The sequence below is a fragment of the Acanthaster planci genome, linkage group LG01, assembly GCF_054643075.1.
Source record: "Acanthaster planci isolate LZ-2023a linkage group LG01, COTS_SCS, whole genome shotgun sequence".
Taxonomy (NCBI): domain Eukaryota; kingdom Metazoa; phylum Echinodermata; class Asteroidea; order Valvatida; family Acanthasteridae; genus Acanthaster; species Acanthaster planci.
In genome coordinates this window covers 36,015,194-36,039,856 of record NC_141777.1, presented here as the reverse complement: position 1 = coordinate 36,039,856, position 24,663 = coordinate 36,015,194, and the positions used below count along the sequence as shown (strand labels likewise).

At 39.4% G+C, this 24,663-nt stretch overlaps 1 protein-coding gene and 1 long non-coding RNA gene across 2 annotated transcripts; one reads left to right on the top strand and one right to left on the bottom strand.

Moving 5' to 3' along the window:
* Positions 1 to 5,113: 5,113 nt before the first annotated feature.
* Positions 5,114 to 15,095, top strand: LOC110989550 (galectin-5-like). The gene is made up of 5 exons (XM_022254025.2): positions 5,114 to 5,268; positions 11,070 to 11,143; positions 11,925 to 12,013; positions 13,057 to 13,237; positions 13,998 to 15,095. Exons 2-5 carry the CDS (start codon positions 11,117 to 11,119, stop codon positions 14,142 to 14,144), a joined length of 444 nt encoding a protein of 147 aa, XP_022109717.2. The 5' UTR covers positions 5,114 to 5,268; positions 11,070 to 11,116; the 3' UTR covers positions 14,145 to 15,095.
* A 3,337-nt stretch (positions 15,096 to 18,432) lies between these two features.
* Positions 18,433 to 20,052, bottom strand: LOC147800708 (uncharacterized). The gene is made up of 3 exons (XR_015426896.1): positions 19,513 to 20,052; positions 19,278 to 19,319; positions 18,433 to 18,978 (listed from the first exon to the last, which is right to left on the bottom strand). It is a non-coding gene; the product is annotated as an uncharacterized LOC147800708 (long non-coding RNA).
* Positions 20,053 to 24,663: the final 4,611 nt, after the last annotated feature.

Genomic DNA, 24,663 nt, shown 5'->3' with positions numbered 1-24,663 from the left:
GAAATCGACATGTTTGGCATATACAGGTATTACCAAGTTAAAACAATAAAGAGGGAAAATAACAATGAAACATGCAACAGCAATGCAATAATGATCAACAGAATAGATGTGAATCCTAAATTCGAACAAGTGCAATGGCAATACATGTGCAATCAAATAAATATATCACAATTAGGATACAACAATAAATCACAATAATCATTCAGAAGTTTGCACAGTTCAGCACCCAAGAGTTCAGTCAACTTTCCTCGATGCAAATGAAAATGATGTTTCCTTCCAAGGTTGATGGACTGGTACATAGTCAATAATGTCTAATCACTGCACAGATTATGCCGTTAACTACGCCACAGGATCCTCGTTCTGGAAGAACGCCTGATGATCACAAATCAAACCACACATTGTAGGTCAGTCACTGCAAACACAGCCTAACCTAACTTCTCCAGGTGCAGGTACGGTACATGAAGCGCTTGTCTCTTCAGGGCTTGTCCTCACCTCTCAACTGCTGGATCAGAAGGTTTCCAAGACAGCATAGTGTTTCCACATGATGGACCAATGACTGTCAAATGGGGGGGGCTGGCTCACTTGGTTTCAACCTCATGAACTCAACGTTGTTTAAAAACAAAACGTATTTAGAAAGGTTGTTGGTATACACCGACGAAAATGTTTATTTGTGTGATTTAGACCGGGAGAAGTTAGAATTAAATGAAGCGATTGACTTGTATCAAAAAGCTTTTGCCGGCGTAAATACACTGTTAGTCGTTTGTCGTGGATGACTGCGCCTCGGATCAGTTTATTAAATATCGGAATATATATCGCTGGGTATATTGCCAACAGTTTGCCTACGGGTTAAAAAGTAGGTTTAAAAATTGGTTTATTTTAAAGTAACAATAGCAGAAGGTGGATTTGACGACGAAATGGGTGACTTGGAAAATCGAGAAGAACAACAAGCCGATCGAGAAGAACAACAAGCCAAATAGGAATTGACATGGAACGATAGCTTTGATCCAACCGCTGATTTGGGTCTAACCGAAGAAACGACATTTATCGAAGGCTCGGTAAGACCAATATCAGCGGTTGGACCAAAAAAAGATGTCTTAGTCACGAGCAGAGTAATGTTTAGAACCAATTCGGCGGTAGATAATTTCTATGATTATTTTAAACGTGCCGGTCGATCGATCGGATATTTCCACTTTCTCGAAATTGAGAAAGTGGGTTAATTATTTTTTTTGCCTTCTACTTTTTGGTTTAAGTTAATACGTTGTACAACATAAATCCAAGGCCGGCAACGGCAATCGTTCCTACGGTTAACGACAATTTTTCTTCGTTGAGAACGTCCAACTGTTTCTTTTCGATAGGTGCTGTTGGTGGTAAAATATTTGGAGTAGTTTCCGTTTTGGGAGTAGGTTCCACCTCTGTAACTTCTTCATCAAAATCCTGGATTCTGGAGGCACAACGCTAGAATTGTTGTATCCTTCAAATGTTCCTGTTCTTAAGTCCATGTCCGACAGTATTAAATACAACCTCGGTGCGACTACAAATTCAACGGCGTTTTTCCATACTGCAACGATCTTGGAATTGGTCTATACTTTGCTCTAAGTCGGCACCGAATTTTTCAAAGATTACCGATGGTTATAAACTGCCGTTGGGCGCGTCTAATCCGGTGCCACGTGCCATTACGCTCGTTTTCGTTGGGCTTGGGCACCCAGCAACGCAAAAACGTAGGCTCTGATTGATTGGTTCACCTTCGTGATTCCCCCGTCTGTAAGTTTACTCTTTTTCGGTATAATCCTTTGGGCGGTTTGGCCCACTCGAAGCGCATGTAGGTAGAGCCCGCGTATTTGCCGTTTATACGTGTAAATCGTATGCGTCATAGTTTTTGGCACCGGTACGAACCCGTCGTCGTAATAATACGCCGTTCTTAACCTATTTGAGACGGTGTCCCTCGGTTGTTTAAACGATTTATTTTGGTCGACGTTAAACAGCAGGCAAGTGTCAGTTAACTCTCGTTGGTCGTAATTATTGTGCAACGCGTCAAATATGTCGTCGCTCGGAATAGACATCACGCAGTCGTGAAACATCTTTCTCTCATCGGTTAACAGGTCAAAACCTACCCCACAAGCCGTCGTTACCCAATAGACCTGAAAATTAAATTGGTTTTGGTAAAATGATCTTGGGTCGGTTGTCCAACGGTTAACGGCTTCGTCCGTTTTGACTTTTGGCAATTTATACGCCTCGGTTAAATTTGGAAACACAGCAGATAAGTCATAATCTTTATTGACTACGATCAATAATTGACTGGCTCCCATCTTTTACTTTATGATAAACTAATTCAAAAAGAAACCAGTTTTATAAAGGAGGTGTGGTGGGTACTTGGTAAGCGGGTGATTGTTCTTGGTACGGTCTTCCTAAATATTGGACGGACTTTGTTAAATTTATTCGCCAAGTTTTTTATAAGGTCTTTTTAAAAACTGCTGCCCTTTCGTTGGCAAGCGCTTCCGCCTTTTTTGCACTTGACGGTAAATCCGTCAATTTAGCTTCTTGCAACTTGGTCGTCGTGTTTGACCGAATCTCTTCCTTCAACTCGTTAAAGTTCCTAAGATCGGACAAAATCAAGACAAATTCTTCTTGAGAAATATGACCGTCTTTGATCGCGCAAGAGACGTATTCCTCGATGGTGTTTAGCTTGGCATCGCAAAACATTCTAATTTGATCGTGCTTTTTAGTTTTGTGAGTCAACCCTCGACGGGCGTACTTTAACACTGCGTAAGCGCCAAATGCACCTATGGCTATGCCCTCCATCACTAGTCCGACGGGTCCGGTAATAACTCCCATTTTAGCCTTTTGCTTTGACTCCGTATTCCACATAATTTAGCGTGGTTAATATCCGTTTGATATTTTGTAAAAAGTCTTGCGTGCGTCGCGTTCTCGTAAGATATGTCCGCGGAATCCTTCGATTTTTTAAAGGCAGTAAACTTTAGTTGCTTCGGCTTGAACCCACTCAAGTCGGGGTACATATTCGACTGATCGTTTGTCGTCATCTTTTTAAAATATACATTTTATAATCACGCAGTTAAAATGTTTAGTTCGTTGAAATGTTTAGTTCGATAATTATTCGTTACTGCGGAAATAACTGTTTGTCGATATCACTTGCAATAAATCAAACGACTTCCCGTTGTAAAAGTTGACGTTAGTATCCAACTAAGGGCAATAGATGTAAGCAGATTACGTTTTTCAATTTAAACCTCCGGGATTTTTGAACAAATAAAAAGCGTGCGTTTCGATGTGATTCGACATGTTTTAAAATAAGTTTAACTTAAATCTTTTTATGCGTATCACAATTTCTACATACTAACCATGTCGTAATGCCCTCCTCACCCGAGCGAGTCTGCAATTGTTGATAATAGGCGCCAGTATTTTTACACACTTGACATTTTTGAAGTGGGTTTATCGTTGATCGCGTCGTATTGCGTACGGTTAATTTATTAACTATATTAAAAATATTATTTACAAAATGAATTCGACGCCGAAACTTTTGGCAATAGTTTCACACATGTTTTAAAATAAGTTTAACTTAAATCTTTTTACGCGTATCACAATTTCTACATACTCACCCGAGCGAGTCTGCAATTGTTGATAATACGCGCCATTATTTTTACACACTTGACATTTTTGAAGTGGGTTTATCGTTGATCGCTTCGTATCGAGTACGGTTAATTTATTAACTATATTAAAAAAATTATTTATAAAATGAATTCGACGCCGAAACTTTTGGCAATAGTTTTGCATTTAAATTGTAGACTCATTTATAATTTAACCGCCGTTTTCTGAAAAGTTTCTCAATTATTTTGCGGCGCCGGTGTAATGTTTCTCAGAGACTTTAAACAGGCCTTTACGGTTTCTGCAGTTTCTTTTGTCACATCTTGATAACATACGGCAAATAAAGCTCGGAACGGTTTGCCTCTGGAAATTTTGCCCGCTAAAACTTGGTATACTTTATGTTCGATGAGACCCGCTTGTTCTGCAGTTAATTTCTTTAAACATCTTACTCATTTTAGATTTGGGCTTTTTGTAAACGAAATGCTGGCTTTATTTGCCGCCGACGTTTTCTGCTTCGTCTGATTAAAATGCGAGTTAATATTAGCCCACAATGCCGGCACACGAGATCAGATTCTTCTCTTTTTTCCATTCTATTTGCACGTGTCTTCCTCTTCTTCGATTTTCACGTGTGTTGGTTTTTGGCTGAATAAAACAAATAAATCTCGTTTGACCAATGGAAAAAATCGTTCATTGTTTTTAAAACAGTTATTTATTTAAGGGACGTAAAATTAACCTCAGTTATCCCGGGGATAACTTTTTATTAAAGAGTTTAACCATTTAACGAACTTAAATATTGTTTCCAATTTTAAGCGGCGAGTAAATCACTGGGAATAAATATTTCCTTTGGGTTATAAACTTTATTTCCATCTTTCGTTTTTCTCACCAAGCAAATGTGATGCCTTTTGTTTTGCACGTCTATTTTTGCTTTCTCGATTAAATCAAGTTTCGTTTCGCGACCATCTACGGTTAACCACACCGCGTGAGCGCGACTAATTTAGCATATTCAAATTTAGTGGCAAAAGTTGGATCCATTTGACTTTTAGAGGAACGTGGGAAATTTTTTTCATAATTATCGGTTGACCGATAATTAATCCGTCGTTTTCCGCTTTCGTTCCGTAACCGCTCCTGCGGGTGTCAAATAATCATTCATTTCAGTGACGGTAGTAGTAGTAGGGCCTAGCTGAGAATTTTACAGTAGGCCCTAATGATACTTTAGGTAAGCGACCATTTTTTTGTTTCATGCCTTTTTCTTCAGTTGTAAATAAATTACAGTTAACATTTTGCTTTAGCCTACAACTTTCGACCATGGGCTATTGTATTGTGACGAAATGGCCTTAACAAGTTTAGGTTTTAGGTTTCAGTTAAAAGATGACATCATTCTTACCTTTGTACAGGCGCAGAGAATGCGTGACACCATTGTATTGGTACCCGAGCACATTAGCATTACTCTTTACGTAATTTCTCATGTAAATAAATGTACAGGTTTAAGGCAGCGCGGGACTGCCGCAAGTTTATGTTTTGTCAAGTTTGCGCCAATGCGCGCGGTGTATATGTAGGGAGTTTCGCTGAAGTCTCGAGGCAGTCTGGAGGCTTGGTTCAGCGAGTAAACAGCCGCTGTGTATGACCGTTCCGTCTGTGTGCGCTACCGCTGAGAGTCTGCTTGCAATTCAGGTAGGTACTTGTTCCGCAATCTTATCCACAGTAGTTTCATCATTGTGTACTGTTCTTAGTATCGGTCAGAACGACCGTGGGTAGAACAATGCAGTTTGGGTAGAGTGTCCGAAGGTCACCGTCTAGAAAACAGGTGAAAGACTGGACAGCCAGACTGTCGGCGGACGCCCTGAGTTACCCGTTAGTCTGGGTAATTAATTATCACCGGTAATCTGCCGATATCTTGCGTGCAGTCTCCCGAGTGGGGAGTGCGGATTGCGGAGTGCGGATTATTGGCGGCACTTTGCGGAATGCGGATTATTTAAGCGTTCTTGTGTAGTTGTAGTTTGTATTATTCTTTTGTAACTCTTGTATAAAATAAGTAACTCCAATTGTGTAAATATAGTGATTATAAAGCTAAAGAAAAGTATATTAAATAAGTCCAGTTGATCTTGCCGGTAATACCTTGTTTACGCACATGCTAATTGTGTCAGTCGACCGGGTCACTAAATCAATTACCAATCAGTGATATATTTCCGCCAAAACGACCCCTAACCCCTGGACCTTAGATTGCTCGTCAAACCCAAGATCCAAGGCAGATAGTTTAGGTTTAGATCAGGTGACTTTCCCCATAGTTGGAAAGAGTTTGCCCAGAATGGCAAGACCTAGGCTGGCTCGTGGGAATAAAACTCCATAGTATATACCTAGCTCCATGTTTGGACTTCTAACAGGTGCATTAAAAACATGCATTTATTACCATTCATAAATCCTGAGTTTAATACGTCTAGGCCTACCTGATACAAAGTAAAGATCCATTGAAAATGTATGTCTTTGGCCCTATTTTCCATTATTTTTCAAATGTGCATGCCACAAGGTACTCAAAACAAAAAAGGCACTTAAAAGAAAATAATATTAGAAAAAGTTGTATATAAATGTACATACACGTAAAGACGCCACTTGAAACCCCGTGCACAAACCCTTTGGGACTGTTGTCTAAGTAAAGAATTTGGTTTTTCCCTCCTAAATTGAACCTTTCTGGACATGTTTTTGCTTTCTGGTGGCTTTCAGGCCTACCGTAACTCACCGTAGGGAAGAGTTACTAACATCCATGAATGAACGTCTTCCCTAGGCCATAATTTCCTTATTCCTGAGCAAAGTGGCTTTTAGTTACAGTACATGTGCATGTCCCTCTTACCCCCACATGCATACATGTACATGTACATGTATGGAGGCTGTGAAAGACATTTGTCACCCCCACATTTCATTGTTGTATCCAGCGCAGTGTTTGTGGTTGTGACCATGGTGACCAACTGAACCCTAAAACTGGACAAGGGGCCAGAATCGGAATTCTCTTACCCCATTGACATTTTCCCTTCATATCATCACCATGCTTTTTCACGCACTGAGCCTTCAGTCATTTTGTTCAAGTTAGCAACTTATTTCAGTCATTTTTACACCAATGTTGTGAAAATCAAATTGACTGAACGGCTTAGCACCCATTTTTTTCAACTGATGTGCTCAATGCACTCACTGTACATGTACATGAGGCCTTGAGCTACAAATGGCTTTAAAAGCAAAGCCATTTGTCAGTTGAAGTTGAAATGTCGCAGTTGCACTGTTGTAAATGGCTTTTTTTTTTTAATTGGGCATGGGACAGCTGAGTTCAGGGGGAAGGCAGCAGAATCTCTCTCTCGCCTCCCCTCCCCTTCCCTTCTCATAGTACAAAATGACCCAGCTCTTTCAGGGTCAAATGCTTTGGCCACTGGTCAGTTGTGTTAATTGATGGGGTACAAGGAAGTATCTCAAGTTACTTTGCACAACCAGGATGAAATGGTTTTGTATAAGGCCAAATAAAAAAATAGTTGATAGTCGTCCCCGGCCGCCCCTGAGAAATATGACTGCCCGAAGCTTTTTTTATTTTCTATTTTTTGACGAACACTTGAAAAAACTGCCTTTTGGACGACCCCACTTCCAAATTTTTCTGATCTTCTCCTACACACCTTCGAAACTTCCGGAAATTGCCACATGTACTCCCAAATATGTACAGGTATAAATGTACAAGCACAGATTCACCCAACTTCGGAACGATTAGACTTTGGTTTCAATGGTTCCAACTACATATTCAAGCTCTTACGGGAACCAGGCAAACCGGGGTCTAAGCCGAATCCACTTATCCAAAAAAAAAACACCTGCGGTTCTGGCTTTCACTATCGAAAGTAAAGACTCAGCCTAATCCACTCGTTTCGAAAATGTCATCGACTCCATGGCGCAGGAAGATGCAGCTAATTGGGAACGAGGTTGAGATTCACCACACCATTTGTAAGCCGCATCGGAATTGTTAGCTGTGGTTGCGGCCGCGTGCCTCTATATACGTGAACCTATGGAAATAGAACAGCTAGCGATGTGTCAGTCACAATAGTTTTATGCAGTGCGGTTACAGCCACAGCCAGAAATTCGGATACATCCTCGACCTCTCCTACATGCTGAGTCAGTAGAATTTCCATCAAAATGCCTCAAAGTTGATCACATCAATAGTCGCGGTGAGGGTTCTGCCATTGCTTTGAAGGACTGGTTTGCATGTACATGTAGTATTAATGTTGACTTGAGTGTTTCTTGAGTGTTTCCGACTTTTATGGCAAATTTTCTGACAGAAAATGCGATGGAGATCTACCAATACGTGTAGGCGTGGGACATTGTGAACATTTGCTTTGGCCCTAGTAAATTCATGCATGGTGACATGACAAAGGTATCGCCGGCTTGCAAAGTAGGCCTATTCGATGTGACGAAAACTCTTGGTCCATTTGTGAAATTATTTGCAGAATTGGGTATACCCTATCATGTATGTGTACACTCTGGCATATCTGGATTTTAAGTACATGTACAGTGTATGTACCTGCATGTGCCACAAAATGATAAAGAGGTTTTTGTAGTATTTCACTCATTCCCAGATACTGAGTCCACTTCACAGCGGTACAGAACCGTGACCTCTCTGAAAAAACCCTCCTATTATCCTGGCTCTATGTTGTTTTTCTTTTTAATGCCGCTTTCAGAAATTTGCCCCAGTTTCTACATGTACACGTATACGTTTATTCATAACCTTTATTAAACAGCATGACTTTATAGAGTTACCAAGAATGTCCAGTTTTAGAGGCAGGAGGAAAACGGAGTACCCGGTGAAAACCTGCGAGAGTTACTATGGACTGGAAACCCAATGCATGTAAAGCCTGGGCCAAGGTGGGACTCGAACCCGGACTCATTGGTGCAAAGCGAGGAAGGAAAGAACCGCTTCGACCCGCTTTATCCTGGCCGTACAACCCAAGTCTCCTTTTTTCGATGAATGACTCGCCCGTGTATAACCCTTTCATAAGGAAGATAAATAAAACTCATTTCATCGAGGAAACTACTCTTTATGTAATTTTTTTCTCATCAAGCAAAGATGTATGTTGAAAAAAAATGAGGCCTAATGTACCAGTAACTAGTACTATGAATTGCACTGTATACGTACATGTCTAATATTATATATTATATGTATTAATATTATAAGGTACCGGTACAGCGTACATGTACCATACTTTTTTGCCAAGTTTCAAATAAACTAAAAATCTGTAAGAGTGCTTATCTTAAATCTTTCTTGAAATGTTGGTCACATCTTAAGCTAATAATTAAAAGAATATACATTTTGAAATCTGTGTATTTGCAAACAAACATTAAAGGTCATATGCATATATAACTTTATATTACCGAAAATGGGTCACTTGGGAGACATTCCCACAGGAACGTGCACAAAAGTTTTCAAACTTTACCGTCCCACAATTCAATATGCCCTAATCCAAACCAAACTTTGCATGTTTTCCCTTCAGACCATAATCTATCATCTCTCAAAATGTGGACGGTAAAAATTTTCCTCCTTTTTGTAGTTGGAGCATTAGGGAGACATTGAAATGTCTCCCTAATGTTGAAAAAATTTACCACAAAATGTCTCCCAAGTGACCTACTTGGAAATATTTTGGTACCGGTACCAAGATGTTTAAATGATGTAACTTTAATTTCTGTGGGTGCGTAACTTCAGGAGATCGCTGTCCAAAAAGAAACAAAGCATGTGAACTGGCATATTTTTGCCAACGCACCCTCAGAAGATCATTAATATAATTTACTTATTTTGTCTTTCACAATTTTTTCTAGCTTGCTAACATTCTTTCTCCTCATTCTCATATATTGTCTTTAAACATCAGTTTTGTAAACTTCCTTCAGCAATATTTGTACACCCCTTGCTTGCATATTGTACAGTACGACTTATGTCGGTCGTGTTTGCAAAAGAGAGATTTTCTGTAGTCGGCACATGCAGCTTGTCAGTCCGTGTTGGTAATAAGATCACAGTGAGGGCAGGTGTATTACTCTTTCCACGATTACAGGTGGCTAAGCGTCTGCGGCATTCTAGACATCCAATGCAGCAAGAACTCGTCTTTCAATATTTTTCTGGGGTTACATTCTGACATGCGTTTTGGTTTGCGATAGTAGTTACATTTTTTTTAGCTTTACATTTTTCAATCGTGTAGGCCTATACTGTTTGTTCGACGCGTGCAAAGCGTAAATAGACGGAGCAAGCGACCTTGAGAAGGAAAAACAGCTGCTGTGAGCTACGAAGCGTGAAGAAAAAATGCGCATAACCCTGAAGGGGAGTGCAGCTGAAGAGGGTCTGTCTCGTAACCTTTTGAGGTGAAATATAGGTGTGTTTTTTCTATTGGTTAGGTATACAGAGGTTGTGCTGGTCTTGGACCTTTGTGTTCCTACTCAATCAGTTTTATAGAAAATGTCCGGACATAACGTGGCAAAGTCTGCACAACGACACATTTCATTCCATTTTAAAATTAAGTTTATTCTTGAACAAAACTTACAGACTTATAAGCATTACCGTAACATGGGGTAACTTTGGTCAGCGGGGTAACTTTGGTCGGTAACCACTAAAGGGTTTGAAACTTGTTATTCTCCCCAGCGGATGCGGGCGTATTTAGTATCATTGTATTCAGAAATATCATAGTTATTCATTATTTAACATTTTTGCTGTTTGTGTAACCATGGTAACCATTTTTATTGTGATTTTAATGCTCCGTTTTGATGACGGCCAAAAACAAAAGGTGTCCAATGTTGCCCTAAGCCCAGGGTAACTTTGGTCACCCTTGTTTAAGCCCTAAGACACCAATAAATTTTGAAATTCCCATTTTTTCAGCATCGAAGATAAGACGAGTATCACTGTACTCTGAAAAGAAGGGAAATTGACCGATTGCACCCGCTAAGTCACGTGACCTACAGTGGGTATTAAATATCAACAAACACAGCGTCCACCCTAAGCAAAGTGTTTTATAAATATCATTCACCAAATATAAAGCCGACGGTAGGTACCGTATTCAGACTATTGATGTGCTAGGCACTATACCGTAACTTGGTTGTATTGTTTGTAAACAACAATTGCTATGGGGTTGATAACCACTATGGGTCACGTGATTTAGCGGGTGCGATCGGTCTATTGAAATTGCTTGTCTTTACCTGAGAAGAAATAATAACATACATGTAAAAAATGGCCCAAAGTTACCCCGTGTTACGGTTACGGTAATTTGTGCAGTTATAGATTTCCGCATTGTCCAAATATTTTAAATGTTTCCCCAGCGCTCAAAGTGTTGTTTTAACAAAACAAGACTTTGTTGGGTGTAACAAAGTAACAAGAAGTGTCGACACAAGAAGTGTGCAAACTACGCAGTATAGTCCCTTCGGATATACAGTACATTTATATCAATAATAATACTCTTCCTGTTCTCTTTATATAGGTCCAGTCTTCTTTGTTTGTTGGGACATTGCTCCAATTTTTGACAACATGTCTGCTGATTTGGTTACAAACCCGGTAAAACTGTTTCTATAATGTTAAAAAATTTTAAAGGTCGAATGCAAAACGATTTGAATGTTTGTGTGACAAATTGATCGCAATTTGTTTTCGAACAAACCCTTTTGAAATAGTAATTTCATGATTTCAAAAGTCAACGTTTTTATTTCTTTGAAACAAAGCTAAGTATACAATTGAAGACTGAAAAGGGGTATCGATATGTAAAAAAGTAAATGTATAAACTTTTATACCTGTAAAATGTAACTCGTTTCTATCTACAAATGCAACTTGTTAGGTTGTAAGGATTCATTGTGTCTATCAGATACCAAGTTAGTGACGTTTTTGTTGTTCGATAGCTGTTTGTTTAAGCGCATATTAATCTATTTTACAACCCATCCTAATTTGTAATTATTCGCAAGCTTGGGTCACTGTTATAAATGTTTTCAGCTGAACGTACCCATTTTCTCAGGTCTCGGGAGTTTTGATTGGGAGTAAAGAACTATGCGACTCTGCTGCTATAGACGTAGCTTGGTCAGTGACATAATTTATATTGAAGACCCCCGTGGGTATTACAATACTCAGTGCGAAGAACAATGAAAAGACATCTTATCAAAAAACTGACAACCTATTGGAAGTGTTATGAGTTTTTGGAAACAGTGTTGTAAAGTTTTACACTAGGTGATGGTTGCCTTAAATAGTTAATCCTGAAGGAAAACGATATTATGAGCCCCCAAATCATTGATGGGATTTCTCTGCGATAGAGTCCCTATGGAGTGACCCTCTCTTTTTGGATTCGATTTAGCCCCTGCCATACCTGGACACAATTCCCGGAGGCATGCGGCAAGGCAAGAACATTGTGGTTAAAGTCACCATCAAACCGAACCCAACAAGGTAGGCACCTCAGATGCTAATTGTTTGAGGAACCACCCCCTCCGAAAATATGTTTATTGGCATTTGCTTTGGTAATCATGGGCAATGACACTTAGGGAACTTATACATGGTGTCCACATAAAAACTAGGTATACAGAGATAACAAATGTCAGATGCAATGCATTGACACATTATGGAGGGCACATATTAAAGTTATGAGGTAAGTAGCGAAAATGAAGCAGATTATAAGTTGATTTGTTAGATATATATATTTCTTGTTTTCAAGAATGTGTTCTTCAAGCAAAAGCATTTGGTACTCTGCACACTTGCGCAGTTAAGCTTTGTTAATCAAATATGCAAATTTGTCACAGTGCCGATTTCAGTACCCTTGACATCGGTCTAGTTTGTTCAATCATCTGTGGCAATAACATCACAAGCTGTATACCACTGCAAAGAGGACATTTTGCCCTTTGCAGAGATACGTTTCTCTTTCCCGTACAGAAAGTACTTTTGCCATCACAGCATAAATTTTTATCTCGGTATTGTTTTATGTTGACACCTTGTTTGTCCAATGCTTTAGGGAAAGCAAGTTACCTACTTCAGCCTTTTTGGGGAATCAGTAGTGCATGGGTAAAAAATACTTGGTTTGGAGCTCAATGAAACACGAATTAATTCTTTAGTCTGAGTGTTCTTATCTAACTCTGGTGAGGGGGGACGGGGCACAGTCAACTGGTTTTATGTGAGTGAGATCATTTTTCAAATGTATAATTGCATTGATGAAACATCAACTGAAAAATCATAAGTTACAACTTAGCGATATCTTGGGTATTTAGAGGAAGAAAGTGATGTGGCTTGAAATCTTGGTACCCGCAAGAAATCTAGTCTTTTCACAGGCGCAGAAACTTGCGAAGGTTGACAAAAGATTTGGATTATTTTATTCCAATTCTTGTAATGCATTTTGGGTACTCCTTTTGCTGACGTGCTTCAGAACATGAAATAAAAGGCAATATAATCATGGTGTTTGTTATCTCATTCTATCTACTTTTTTGATTCGGAAAACGCAGTTTCCAAATAAATTTGCAGTGTGGCATGTGCAACAACCCAAGGAGTGACATTGCATTTCACTTCAATCCACGGTTCAACGAGCAGGCTATTTTCATGAACACCCTGCGCGACACCAAATGGGATGCCACTGATCAGAGACATGGCACCAACTTCCCCTTCCACCCAAATGGGGCCTACGAGGTAAACATTCAGTGCTTCCTCTTTTCTTTTTCAGAGTCCTCTACAGAACGAGCTAGTTCGGTAGACCTATTTTAATGTTAAAAAGCTATCATGTGAAGTTAGTTTGTGAACTGAAGCAGGTATGCCTGTTGGCCTCTGGCTGCGCTGGTAGGGCATATCCAGGCGCGAGTCCCGATGTCCCTGTCCCCACATGACACGCTTTCATCTTAGGAATGCACAGTTAGAATAACCAATCTGGCTCATTCTCTCCCATTGGAATCACCAGATCGTGACGTACGGCAAGTGGCCTACGTGGCTATGTAACTTGACGTACGACAAGTGGCCTTCGTGGCTATATAGCTACAACCATTAGACACGGCCTCGGAATGTAAAGGACTGCTCTTGACAGTGATCAGTGATTCGTCTCCACACTTTTTATACTGAGAAAATCTCATTTGGCCAAAAACTCCGTGTGAGGGTACCAGCTATAGAACAAAGAATGGATACTTCGAGAGAAAAAAGAACTCTACACGTGACTGCTAGACAGTGGTGTTAAATGAACACTATGTTGTGCTGATTATTCACGTTGACATGAGATATTATTGAGTCTGTATGAGCCAACTTTTATAGCAATCCTTTCTCATTCTCATCACCATTTTGTGATTTTCAGATGAGGGCGTCGCTGGGTATACTCTTGCATGAATCACCATTTCATACTTGAATATTAAACTTTGGGCGGTCTCTCGGGTCAGCGGTGATTTCATTTCATTTTTCATTGTAGATCATGTTCCAGTGCGAACAACACCAGTTTAAGGTGGCCCTGAATGGCTCTCACCTTCTGGATTTCAAACACCGTCTGCCGTTTCAGAACATCAGTGCTCTCGCTGTGGATGGTGACTGTGTGGTTACAGAGATTAACTACCAGTAAACAACGCTCTGCTCCGTTGGTTGGTGGAAGAGTGCCATCCCCACACGGATGGTGCAAGCGTACGCCTGCTTAGCTTAAAAACATTATATTTGAGTAACCTGAGAATATTTTCTTCGTATTTCACACAAAAATAGACCATGTCTGAGATTTCCACGTGTAATGCAAAAGTCTACTGATTGACTATAAACTGAAAACAACTTTTTATGAACTCTTGTTAACCTTTGATTAGATAATTATCTGTTGTTTACGCAAAGTACTGGAGTTTGATGGAAAGAGAGGTTTTACAGTGATGGGAACTTTCATGGCAGGAGTGAGACGCACGTGGTGAAGAAATCTGAAGGGGACAGATTTTGGTGCTCAGATTTAAAATTGTTGGTGGAATTTTTTTCAAAGATTTTCCTGTAAAGTCATTTATGAATTACACGTAATTGCATATATAGCTGTAAGCATTATTGATAGGAATAGTGTCTGAGAAATTTATTGCAAAATAAACAAAACTGGGAACTTCCTCCTGAAAACTAAAATTACCACCTTTTCGGCAAGTACATTTTGAAATTCTGTTATTTTGATAATGCTTGGAATTCGGAAAGGCTTGAAATTGATTTAAAGCTCATACTTTCGAGTATTAAGGTCACAAGCCAGAAAGAAGCCCAAACCATAGCGCAAATTTAGGTTTACAATGCTGTTAGTTTGGCTCAGGGGATGTACAAATATTTTCGTTTTAGAGATTTGTTTATTGGTTAGTCTATCTTGTCACCGTACACTATAGATCAAATTGAATTGCATTATTTTACTTACAGTAACAACGAAATGAGAGGTTCCGGGTCTATCTCCAACAGAGCATAGGGCTTTTCTGCATTTTTAAGTTTGAGAAAAAAATGCAATCGGCACACATGCATGCTTGCTAGTGAAGAGGTAAACAAAATTAAAACGATGCGATATGCTGAAAAATGTGTCTATAAAAATGCACATGATGATATCATTATGGCGTTCTTATCACTGTCACTTATGATACATCCTAGTCTACCTACATACAAGAATTAATGGAATTGGATCTACTTTTTTATAACAACCTTAAAATATTCACCTTGAAGATGACGCTTTTAAAATGACGCCTTTAAATGACGCCATTTATACCCATAACCAAGACGTGACCTTTAATTTAAACCACCAGACCTCATTGTTATAGGCCTATGTACCAAGTTTAGACCTTATCAGTATCAAAACTCTCTAGTTGTACGACATTTAAAAGTATATGCATTGAGATCTCTGGTGACCCTATCTTTACATTTCTTGAATTCTCATCTATAACATATCGCCGGCTATATGCATACACAAACTAAATCAAACCAGACTCAAAATTCTCTAGTTGTAGGACAGTTAAAAGTATGCGCCTTTCAGATGGTGTCTTTCGACCCCTAGTGACCCTATCTTTACATTTCTTGAATTCTCATCTATAACATATCCTCGGCTATATGCATACACAAACTAAATCAAACCAGACTCAAAATTCTCTAATTGTAGGACAGTTAAAAGTATGCGCCTTTCAGATGGTGTCTCTCGACCCCTAGTGACCCTATCTTTACATTTCTTGAATTCTCATCTATAACATATCCTCGGCTATATGCATACACAAACTAAATCAAACCAGACTCAAAATTCTCTAGTTATATTATACAACATGAAGTTGTATCCCTATAAGATGATGTCATGCGACGTCTTAACGTAACCTTACTAATCACATAAAAATACGTCCACAAACATGTAAGAAATAAATCGAATAGGACTCAAACGTCCTGTAGCTATTAAACGTATCATCAGCAATATTACGCCTCTTGACCTGTGAAGGTGTCATCGCGACTTGACCCAGCTTTCATTTATAACGCATCCTACTTTGAGAATGCCGAGTTTCATCCGAGTTGGACATTTGGCTCTGGAGATACTGGCCTGCAAATACAGCTTTGGATGCGTGTCACGTGACTTTTGTTGTTGCCGACTTGCCGTTGCGACCTCAACTCTTCCGAAGAAAGGTCACGCCTAATAGCCGTTCCTTTGTGTAACACACTGATGGTGAAACAAATGGGAAAATGACAAGAGTCGCGCTTGTCAATCTGTTCTTATAAATATTTAAATTAATAATACATGACCTAATGAAGTGACCACGATATCACATCACAATCATCTGGAGCGAAAGTTCTGTCAACGTCTTATATTTCATGGTGATTATTTCTTTGGTGACGGTCACCGTTGACAAACTCGCCAACAAATGATAAATATTCAAAAAGTACTAGGAAATCAATGGATGAGGTGATGACAACCTGACTTTGCAAACATGATTTAGGGCCAACTATCTACGTACCCAAAGAATTTCATGTGGATCAGACTTTGTCCAGTATGTAACACAATAAATCGTATTTTTGATGACGTTATCATGACGCCAACCCATTTTCCAAACAACTCAAACATCTACTTAGCCTACTCAGTGTTTTGCAAAACGTAATTTAAAAAACAAAAAACACAGCAAGAAGGTAAGAAACGTAAAACTTTAAAAATTGTAAGAAATCAGCTGATGACGTCATCATAACGTCATCCAATTTTTCACCGATAACACATATACATAATTGCTTTGTATTTGTACCAAGATTTACTCAAATTAGACGTATGGTTTTGGAGTTATAAGCTTCCAAAGAATTCAACTTTGAGGGCTTGTCACGTGACAGGTGATGATGTCGCTACAACGACTGTCTCCGAGGACTATCCTTGGGTGGTGGTCTGCTTATGCGTCATGTTTGAAGTCAATCACATTTTAACAACGTGCCAAAGTTGGTGGGAAGAAAAATTGGTGCAAGTAAAAATCCGGGAATAACGGTTATTGAACAAAATAGGTCTTTTGCCTTAATGGTGGTGACATTTCAGCCTGGGTTGTTCACTTGTTTCAATAAAGTATGGTGTTCAAGAGCATGTCTTTCCGAATCCGACTAAAACAAGCGTTTCTATATAGGGCCAAAAAATACATTTTGTTGACGGGGGTCACGGTTTGGCCAGGTCAGATCTACCCCAACCCGAAATACAGTACCAGGCGCATTGACATTTACAGCGGGATATTACGCAATCACGCATTTTTTTACCCTCTAAATCCCCAAATTTCCTCCCAAAAACCATGCAGTGTGTCTGTGGCACGATTTATCGATGTCACCAAGGCAAAACAAAGAGCTTACGAGATGACTTTGTTCGTGACCCGGTGAAAGTGTCCTACACTTAATAATCGCGTCAACGGAATAAAAAAGAAAACGCAAAAAAAGTTTGGCGATCGGACATTATTGGGGGAATACAGATGTATTCGTTTTTCATAATTATTTCGACCAGTATTCCCATCTATCCATAGATTAAACGGACATGCAACCCTTCGGCAAATATGTTGCAAGTTAATCTTTATTCACAAACTTTGAGATAGAAAATGGTTGACAAGACAGACTTGGATCAGTTTTAAACTATTAAGTGCATATGCTTTAAACTATTACGTGCCCATGTGCTTTGCTCTATTATAAGCATTTTACCTAATTAAGGCTGAATTTTTTCGATTATTTCGATTCGATTTGTTTTTTATTAATGGCCATTTCAAACAATTATTATAGCAAGTTAGATACCAAAATAATACGAATAGTCGCGAATTGCGTCCTTCCAGTATGGCTGAAAATGACCATAGTACAACAATAATGAGTTGACTTTGTTCCTCCGCCAACTAAGATGTTAAAAGTACTTTTTGTGTACTTGTAAGGGTTTTTGGTTCAATCTTCAAATATCTGAATCTCCTACTTCTCCCCGACAAGAATCTATTTATGTTACGATATCGTTAAACTACTACTGAGCTACTCTCTTGCTTTTTTCCTTTAGATATTTGCATCTATTCACCATGTTTGCCATTTGAGCAATAACCGTAAAACTCATATAGTGTACACTTGCATAAATCGAATGTTGTTCTGTTTCACTGGATGTTTAAGATCTGACTCCAAACTTGTGTCGCCAAGTATTTTAACGCCGACATGGATTCAGTTGGTTGTCGAAATCCAAGTGACGAATTTAAGTCAGGACAAGGAAAAACAGAAACGTCTAAATTAAAAACTTCGGACATATTTTTCGTCGCCATAATCCAATTTCACTCCCAATGATCACCAATGTTTAGACTTTATGAAACACTACCATTGTTTCCATATAATTACAATCGTTTAAGAAAGTACCAAATTTTTGAAAAAATCTTTGGACTACATATAAAAACTTAAACGAAAATAACAATAATGCAATCGTAAGATGCTTTATTTTTGCCTTGACGAGACAGAGACACCTTCTTTTTTGGATGCAAGACTTGGGATTTCACTATTCACCCTGAAGCAGGACGTTAGTTGCCGATATTGGACCTCACAGTCGGTTCAAAAGTTATGGACCTCAAGTTTCGACAGATCAAGAAAAGCGTGGCAAAAACTAACAAAATGTAATAACACTGACAACTACTGGGCTATTAATTTCTAGGAAAGCGCGTAGGCATTGCAGCTTTGCTAACAGGATAGCGAAAAATAGAACAAGACACACTGAAAAATGTGACACGTTCAAAATGCTGTTAACTTTATTACCACGTAATTGGTTATCCCTCTCTTCCTTTTTCTTCATATTTTTCAATCCGTCGGTGGCAATTAGTCAATATTAATTTCACGGATGGTGACATCACCGGCCACCTTCATTAATTTGACCCCTGCACGTCATGGCGGTGGTTGTAGTCGATCACGTGTTGTCCATCCACCTGCATACGCATGCACTTCCTCATGCACAAGATGGTAACCTGGGCGGTGGAAACAAACCAGCCCTGAGAGGGTTATAATTAGGCTGAGCACAACCCACATTTTCATTGTTGATGTCAGAAATGAAGTGTGTCTCCTGCGAGTTTTCTGCTCTGATGATGACGACGAAGAAGAACGGGAACATGAAGAGGGAGTGACAGCGATTACGATGCCAAAGATAATTGGGCATTCATGGTGGAAATCGTCTTTTCTGTCTTGTGGGATTTTCCCCGTTAAGGCCTATGGTCTTCATCTCCTACAGTTCCTATGAAACACTCTGACTTGAATATCGAGCACTCACCGGTTCGCAAATTTGAATCCCCGACTGTCCGAGCAGGGGTGCCTGTAGCCAGCGTTAGAACAATCAGAAAGTTTAATCAGAAAGGTTAATCTTTCCCAGATACAAAATGTGTAAAAACAAACTAACAACCGACAAAATGTAATGCGAACCTAACGTCTACATCTTTATGAAATATAGGTGAACTATATAATGTGTAACCGGTATGTCCAAGGAAAATGGTCATACGTTATTATACCTTATATTGTGTGTTACAGCTCTTTTGCAGACATCGCTGCGAGAGAACGTGTCAGTGCCTCGATCCTGCCGACGCCTCAATAGAATTTAACCAGATGGTTTGATTTCATTCAGAAGTCGTACTCCAACAGGAGGTTCAAGAAACCCTTCTTCACTGGCTCTCTGTCGCTAACCTCATCCTCCTCGCTGCCATTTATGCCCACGTCACTGACATCGTCGTCGATGTCGTCATTGTCCGTCGAACTTTATGTACTTGTTTCGTTGTCCTCCGCCTGTGGATGCAGTGTCCCAATTCAAAGAAAATCTCAGCCAAGCCGAGGTGCACAAAAGGTACCCCCTCAGATTCTTTCAAAACGAGGGGTCTGTTTTGGCCAAGAAATGGTGGGGTTGTGTCGGTATGGTCCAGAATCATCTCTGTAGACTCAGGGGCACCCATCTGGGGGCATGCAGACAAAGATGGGATTGAAAATTTGTCAGACGAGCCCCAGGAAGGTGAGGGATTTGAAAAATGGCCGCTGAAAAGACTTGGGAACATTCACTTTTTGGGGGGTGAATTTGTTTTTGGCGGATAATTAAAAAGTTTATTGTTTAACATACTAAAAATTGAAATCAAATGAAATCTGAAGGACCAAACAACACATTGTTTTTTGTTTGAGAGGAGTTAGGGACATTGTTCTTTGTTTGAGAGGCCTCAGGGACTTCACTTGCCTGCCAAGGGCTCCAAACTTGGTTAATTTTACGAGGCTATTTTCAATGGAGCTGGAATTGGTTCAGTGCACCCCTGTGTGTGTCCTCCATATAAGTCGCCATGTTTGTCGATAGGGATTGTTTGTTCACATTTCCTTCCTCGTACGCTCGTTGGAGCATGCGCATTCCGAATTAGGTGCGCCAACTTCGAATTGAAATTGTATTCGACACGGCAGAAGCACGACGTTTGAAACTGTGCCATGCCTGTGCCGTTCTAAACGGCAGAAGCACGGCACACCCTGTCGTGCTAAGTGCTTCTGCCGAGCCAAAATCAAGTCGCCGAGGCGAATGGTTTCAAACGTCGTGCTTCTGCCGTGCTAAATTTTAAAAAATCAATTTATTTAAGTTCGACACGGCAGAAGCACGACGTCTGAAGCGGGCCTAAAAATGAGTCTACTGGTGAGTGTAATTCAGAACAAATCAGAAGATGATAATGATATATTTATGGTAAATCGAGTGGATCGTTATAAAGCAAGGCCAGATACTGATTTGTTTGAAAACATGTGTCTTACAACATTTTGTTCACATTATAGAGTTATTTATGATGCACATGCTGTAAGACTTTGAGAAAGTCACCAGTATTCACACTGAAGAAAGGATTGGGTCATGTAGAGAAACGTACTCGAACTTAAGCTGCTGTCATCAGATATCCAAGATTTTCAATAAGGAAGCACTCAGAAAACTATTGTCATAGTTTGTTGCAGTTGTTTCTTCCACACCGAGTAGATGATCAATTAAAGCCAGCACATTTTGATAAATATGAAGATTTTTACGAAAAATGGGGCAGTTTCAGTGAATAGTATAATGGTATCAGTGAGTGTGGCAGTTGAAAGCAATCGCTCCAACTATGAGAAGAATGCTGAGAGTCTTGAAGCAGCAGAGAAAAATGTAGAAAAATTTGGTGTGCAAGAAGATGCATGGGCTTTTAATTTGTCCAACATCTGAGCAAGAAAGACTTGAATGTCAAGAAGAACGGAAAACACTTAATAAAGAAGATGATGATGTATTTGATATTCCAGATTTGAAGCCAGACAAAGAAAAATGTGTCACATTGAAACACATGCAGTTAAGATATCAAAGCAAGATGCATTACCTCAGTCTGAGATCATTAAATATACAACAGAGAAAACTGTTTAATAAGATTCGTGACTGGTGTTAACAAAAAATTAATGGAAAAAGCCCTGAACCATTTCATGTATTTCTGACTGGTGGAGCTGGAACTAGGAAAAGCCATTTGATAAAGTCAGTATATTATGAGGCCACACGACTATTTGCAAAAACGATTCAAAATCCAGACAATGTATCGGTACTTATCACTGCACCAACTGGAGTTGCAGCATTTAACATTAATGGAAGTACAATTCACAGTGCATTGTCAATCCCCTCTGATGCAAGATTACCCTATCAACCCCTTGGTGATGAGAAATTGAATACATTAAGGGTTGCACTGCAGGATCTTCAGATTATGATTATTGATGAGACATCAATGGTCGATCATAAAATGCTTTGTTATATTCATGGACGTCTACGTCAAATAAAGCATTTGATAGGAAGGTCTTTGGTAATGTCAGCATTTTAGCTGTTGGTGATTTCTATCCGTTGCCTCTAGTGAAAAGAAAGGCTTTGTACAGCACAAATGTCACAGTAGATCTCTGGAATAATCACTTTCAGAAAATGGAAATGACAGGAATTATGAGACAGAAAGAAGATGCCCAGTCTGCAGAAACTTTGAAGAGGCTACGTGTGAGATCTAAGCAGGATAAAATACAGAATGAAGATGTTGTATAATTACAATCACGTGACACTGGAGAAGACCGGGATGATGCTCTACATATTTTTCCATGCAACAAAGAGGTTGATGAATATAATTTGAAAATGTTGTTTGCAAAGTGTAGTGACTGCATATGTGTTTTATCAAATGATTTTCAGAGAGATACAAGTAAAACTAAGGCAGGCAGGCGAAAGAAAATACCAAAGAGACCAATTTCCACCGGGTTACTTGAATCTTTATGGCTAGGCATTGGTGCTAGGGTCATGCTCGCCAAAAATATTGATGTATCAGATGGACTGGTCAATGGAGTGATGGGAACTGTGTCTGCATTGACTATGCTGCTAGATAATTCTTCTCCAAAGCACATACATATTCATTTTGACAACAACAGTGTTGGAATGAAATTGAAAAGGAAAAATAATGATACTGTTTTGTTTGAAAGAGCAGAAGAAAACGTAACTAAAAACGGATGCGCCGTCAGTTTCCTGTGAAATTAGCATAGGTTTGTGCACTTCACAAGGTAAAAGGATTGACCACTGACAAGGTAGTAGTGTCACTTAAGCGCACATTTTCATCAGGTCAAGCATATGTCGCAATGAGCCGAGTAACGTCACTAGATGGGCTTGTGATTGAAGGATTTCATGAAAAGTACATTTTATTGTGATAGATCAATTAATGATTCATTGGGCATCATGTAACATTTTATTGATGAAAATAATGAAAGCACAGAACGTATGGACAATACAGTGATTATGATGCATAATATTCAAGAATTGAAGGAACACTTTCTGGACCTAAAATGTAACAAAGATTTTATACCTGCAGACTTTATTTGTTTGGCAGAAACATGGATTGGTGATAAGTCATGCAATGACATACATGTACAATTAACTGAATTCTAGTGCCTGCAACGAGGGACCGTGTCCAACATAACGGCCAGTGCAGTACCGTGTGTTAAAATTGTCTCAGATTTATTTTGTGGATAAAACGATCCCTTGTCAATGTCTTTTTTTTTTAGTTTTCTTCAGCATAAATCAAAAGGAACCCTTCCAAGGAAGACTTTTCAGTATGTTTTGTGGGGGGAGCGTCCTTTTGGGGGTGTGGTATGCAGTGGGGTGATCCCGAGGAGGTACCTACGTCAATTGTTGACACTAATGGAGAACGTTTTGCCAAAATTGTCCCAAATTTGTTAAACGATCCCTATTCAATGTTTTTTCTGTTTCTTTCCAAATAAATCAGACGGAGGCCTTCCTAAAAAGACTTCTCAGTGTGCTTTGTGGGGGAAGTGTGCAGTGGGGTGCTGAATTCAACAATACGGAAATACATCGGCGATACCAAAAATACACGGGAAATTCCCGCTATACCTTCTTGAATCACCGTGACTCACTCATCCTGGGCCTTCATAGCACGACAGATGGGCCTAGACAGTGTAAATAATTCCGCGTGGCCACCCTCTCCAGACCCAGGCTTGGCCCTGTCAATCACAAGGGCTTATCCAGGACTCCAGGTCAACACACTATCTGTTTACAGTGCTGGCGCCAACCACACGCTTCCAGACACATTGGCAAGCATCCCAGACATTAGCCTGATACATTTTCCAAAGGGGGAAAGGAGTATTTTAGAGGGGAGTAGGTATTGCGTGCATTATCGTAATATAGCAGTGTTTTGTGCACAAACATATGGGAATGGATATGGACCCCCCCCATAGTTAGGTGGGGAAAAGTTAGAGAAAGTCACGGGAGATCGATCAAGTGATGCGTGGCAGTTAGTAGAACGATCAAATCACGTGATTTCTGAGACATTCTTGGCACAAGGTCCCACGTTGGACCTATGTCACGTGCTTTGTGTTTAAATTGAAAACATTTTCTAAAATATTACTTGATTTTTACTCTAGGATATATTTGTAATCGAAAGAAAGGGAAAATTACTGGGGCTGTAACTTAAAATAAATATTAAAAAATCAATAATACATCACACGATGGCGTCATCATAACGTCATTCTTCTATGCACATCTTAAGACAAGGGTCCTTCATTGATGTAAGTTTGATGAATGTCCGAAGTTAAAAGGGATTAAAGTCGGTAGTGGATGAAACGTGCACAAAACAAAGGGGACTTGGGGCAGAAGAAGAAAAGGCGGGAAAAAACGGACAAAAAGAATGTCTTTTTTGCAAATTGCAAAGCCCCCAAAATTCTGAAAAACAACAGCTAAAAATATCATGGTGCGAATAAGGAAATTTTACTGCATAAAGTATAGAACCGTTTGATATTCTGGTAATGCAAATTGACATTCTTCTACAGTGGGATCAACAGATTGATTTACAGCGGTTGTTTTTAGGGTAATTGTTTATTTTTATTATTTGTATTTAATATGTTTGTTATTATTATTTTCACGCTGTTGCAAAAACTATGGATTAGCAAATGAGTTATCAATCAGCCATTTTGTTGAGCTATACAAACAACTAGTACGCCAACCGGACCGAACGCAAGTTTCTGATTTCAAATGACGGCAACACTGGATCATCTTCAACTTTACTGGTTGGGGACCAGAAGTTCAGAGAATTCTCAAATTGAAAGGACGTCTTCATGAAGTCATTGGTTGAATTTCTTATTTTTTGAATAGTTATCACTTTCAT

What these genes read in the sequence shown, in the direction of transcription:
- LOC110989550 (XM_022254025.2), top strand. Translation starts at nt 11,117, where the DNA reads ATGTCTGCTGATTTGGTTACAAACCCG. An exon ending in CTGATTTGGTTACAAACCCG is followed by an intron (nt 11,144 to 11,924) that starts GTAAAACTGTTT and finishes GATTCGATTTAG; the next exon opens with CCCCTGCCATACCTGGACAC. An exon ending in ATCAAACCGAACCCAACAAG is followed by an intron (nt 12,014 to 13,056) that starts GTAGGCACCTCA and finishes CGGAAAACGCAG; the next exon opens with TTTCCAAATAAATTTGCAGT.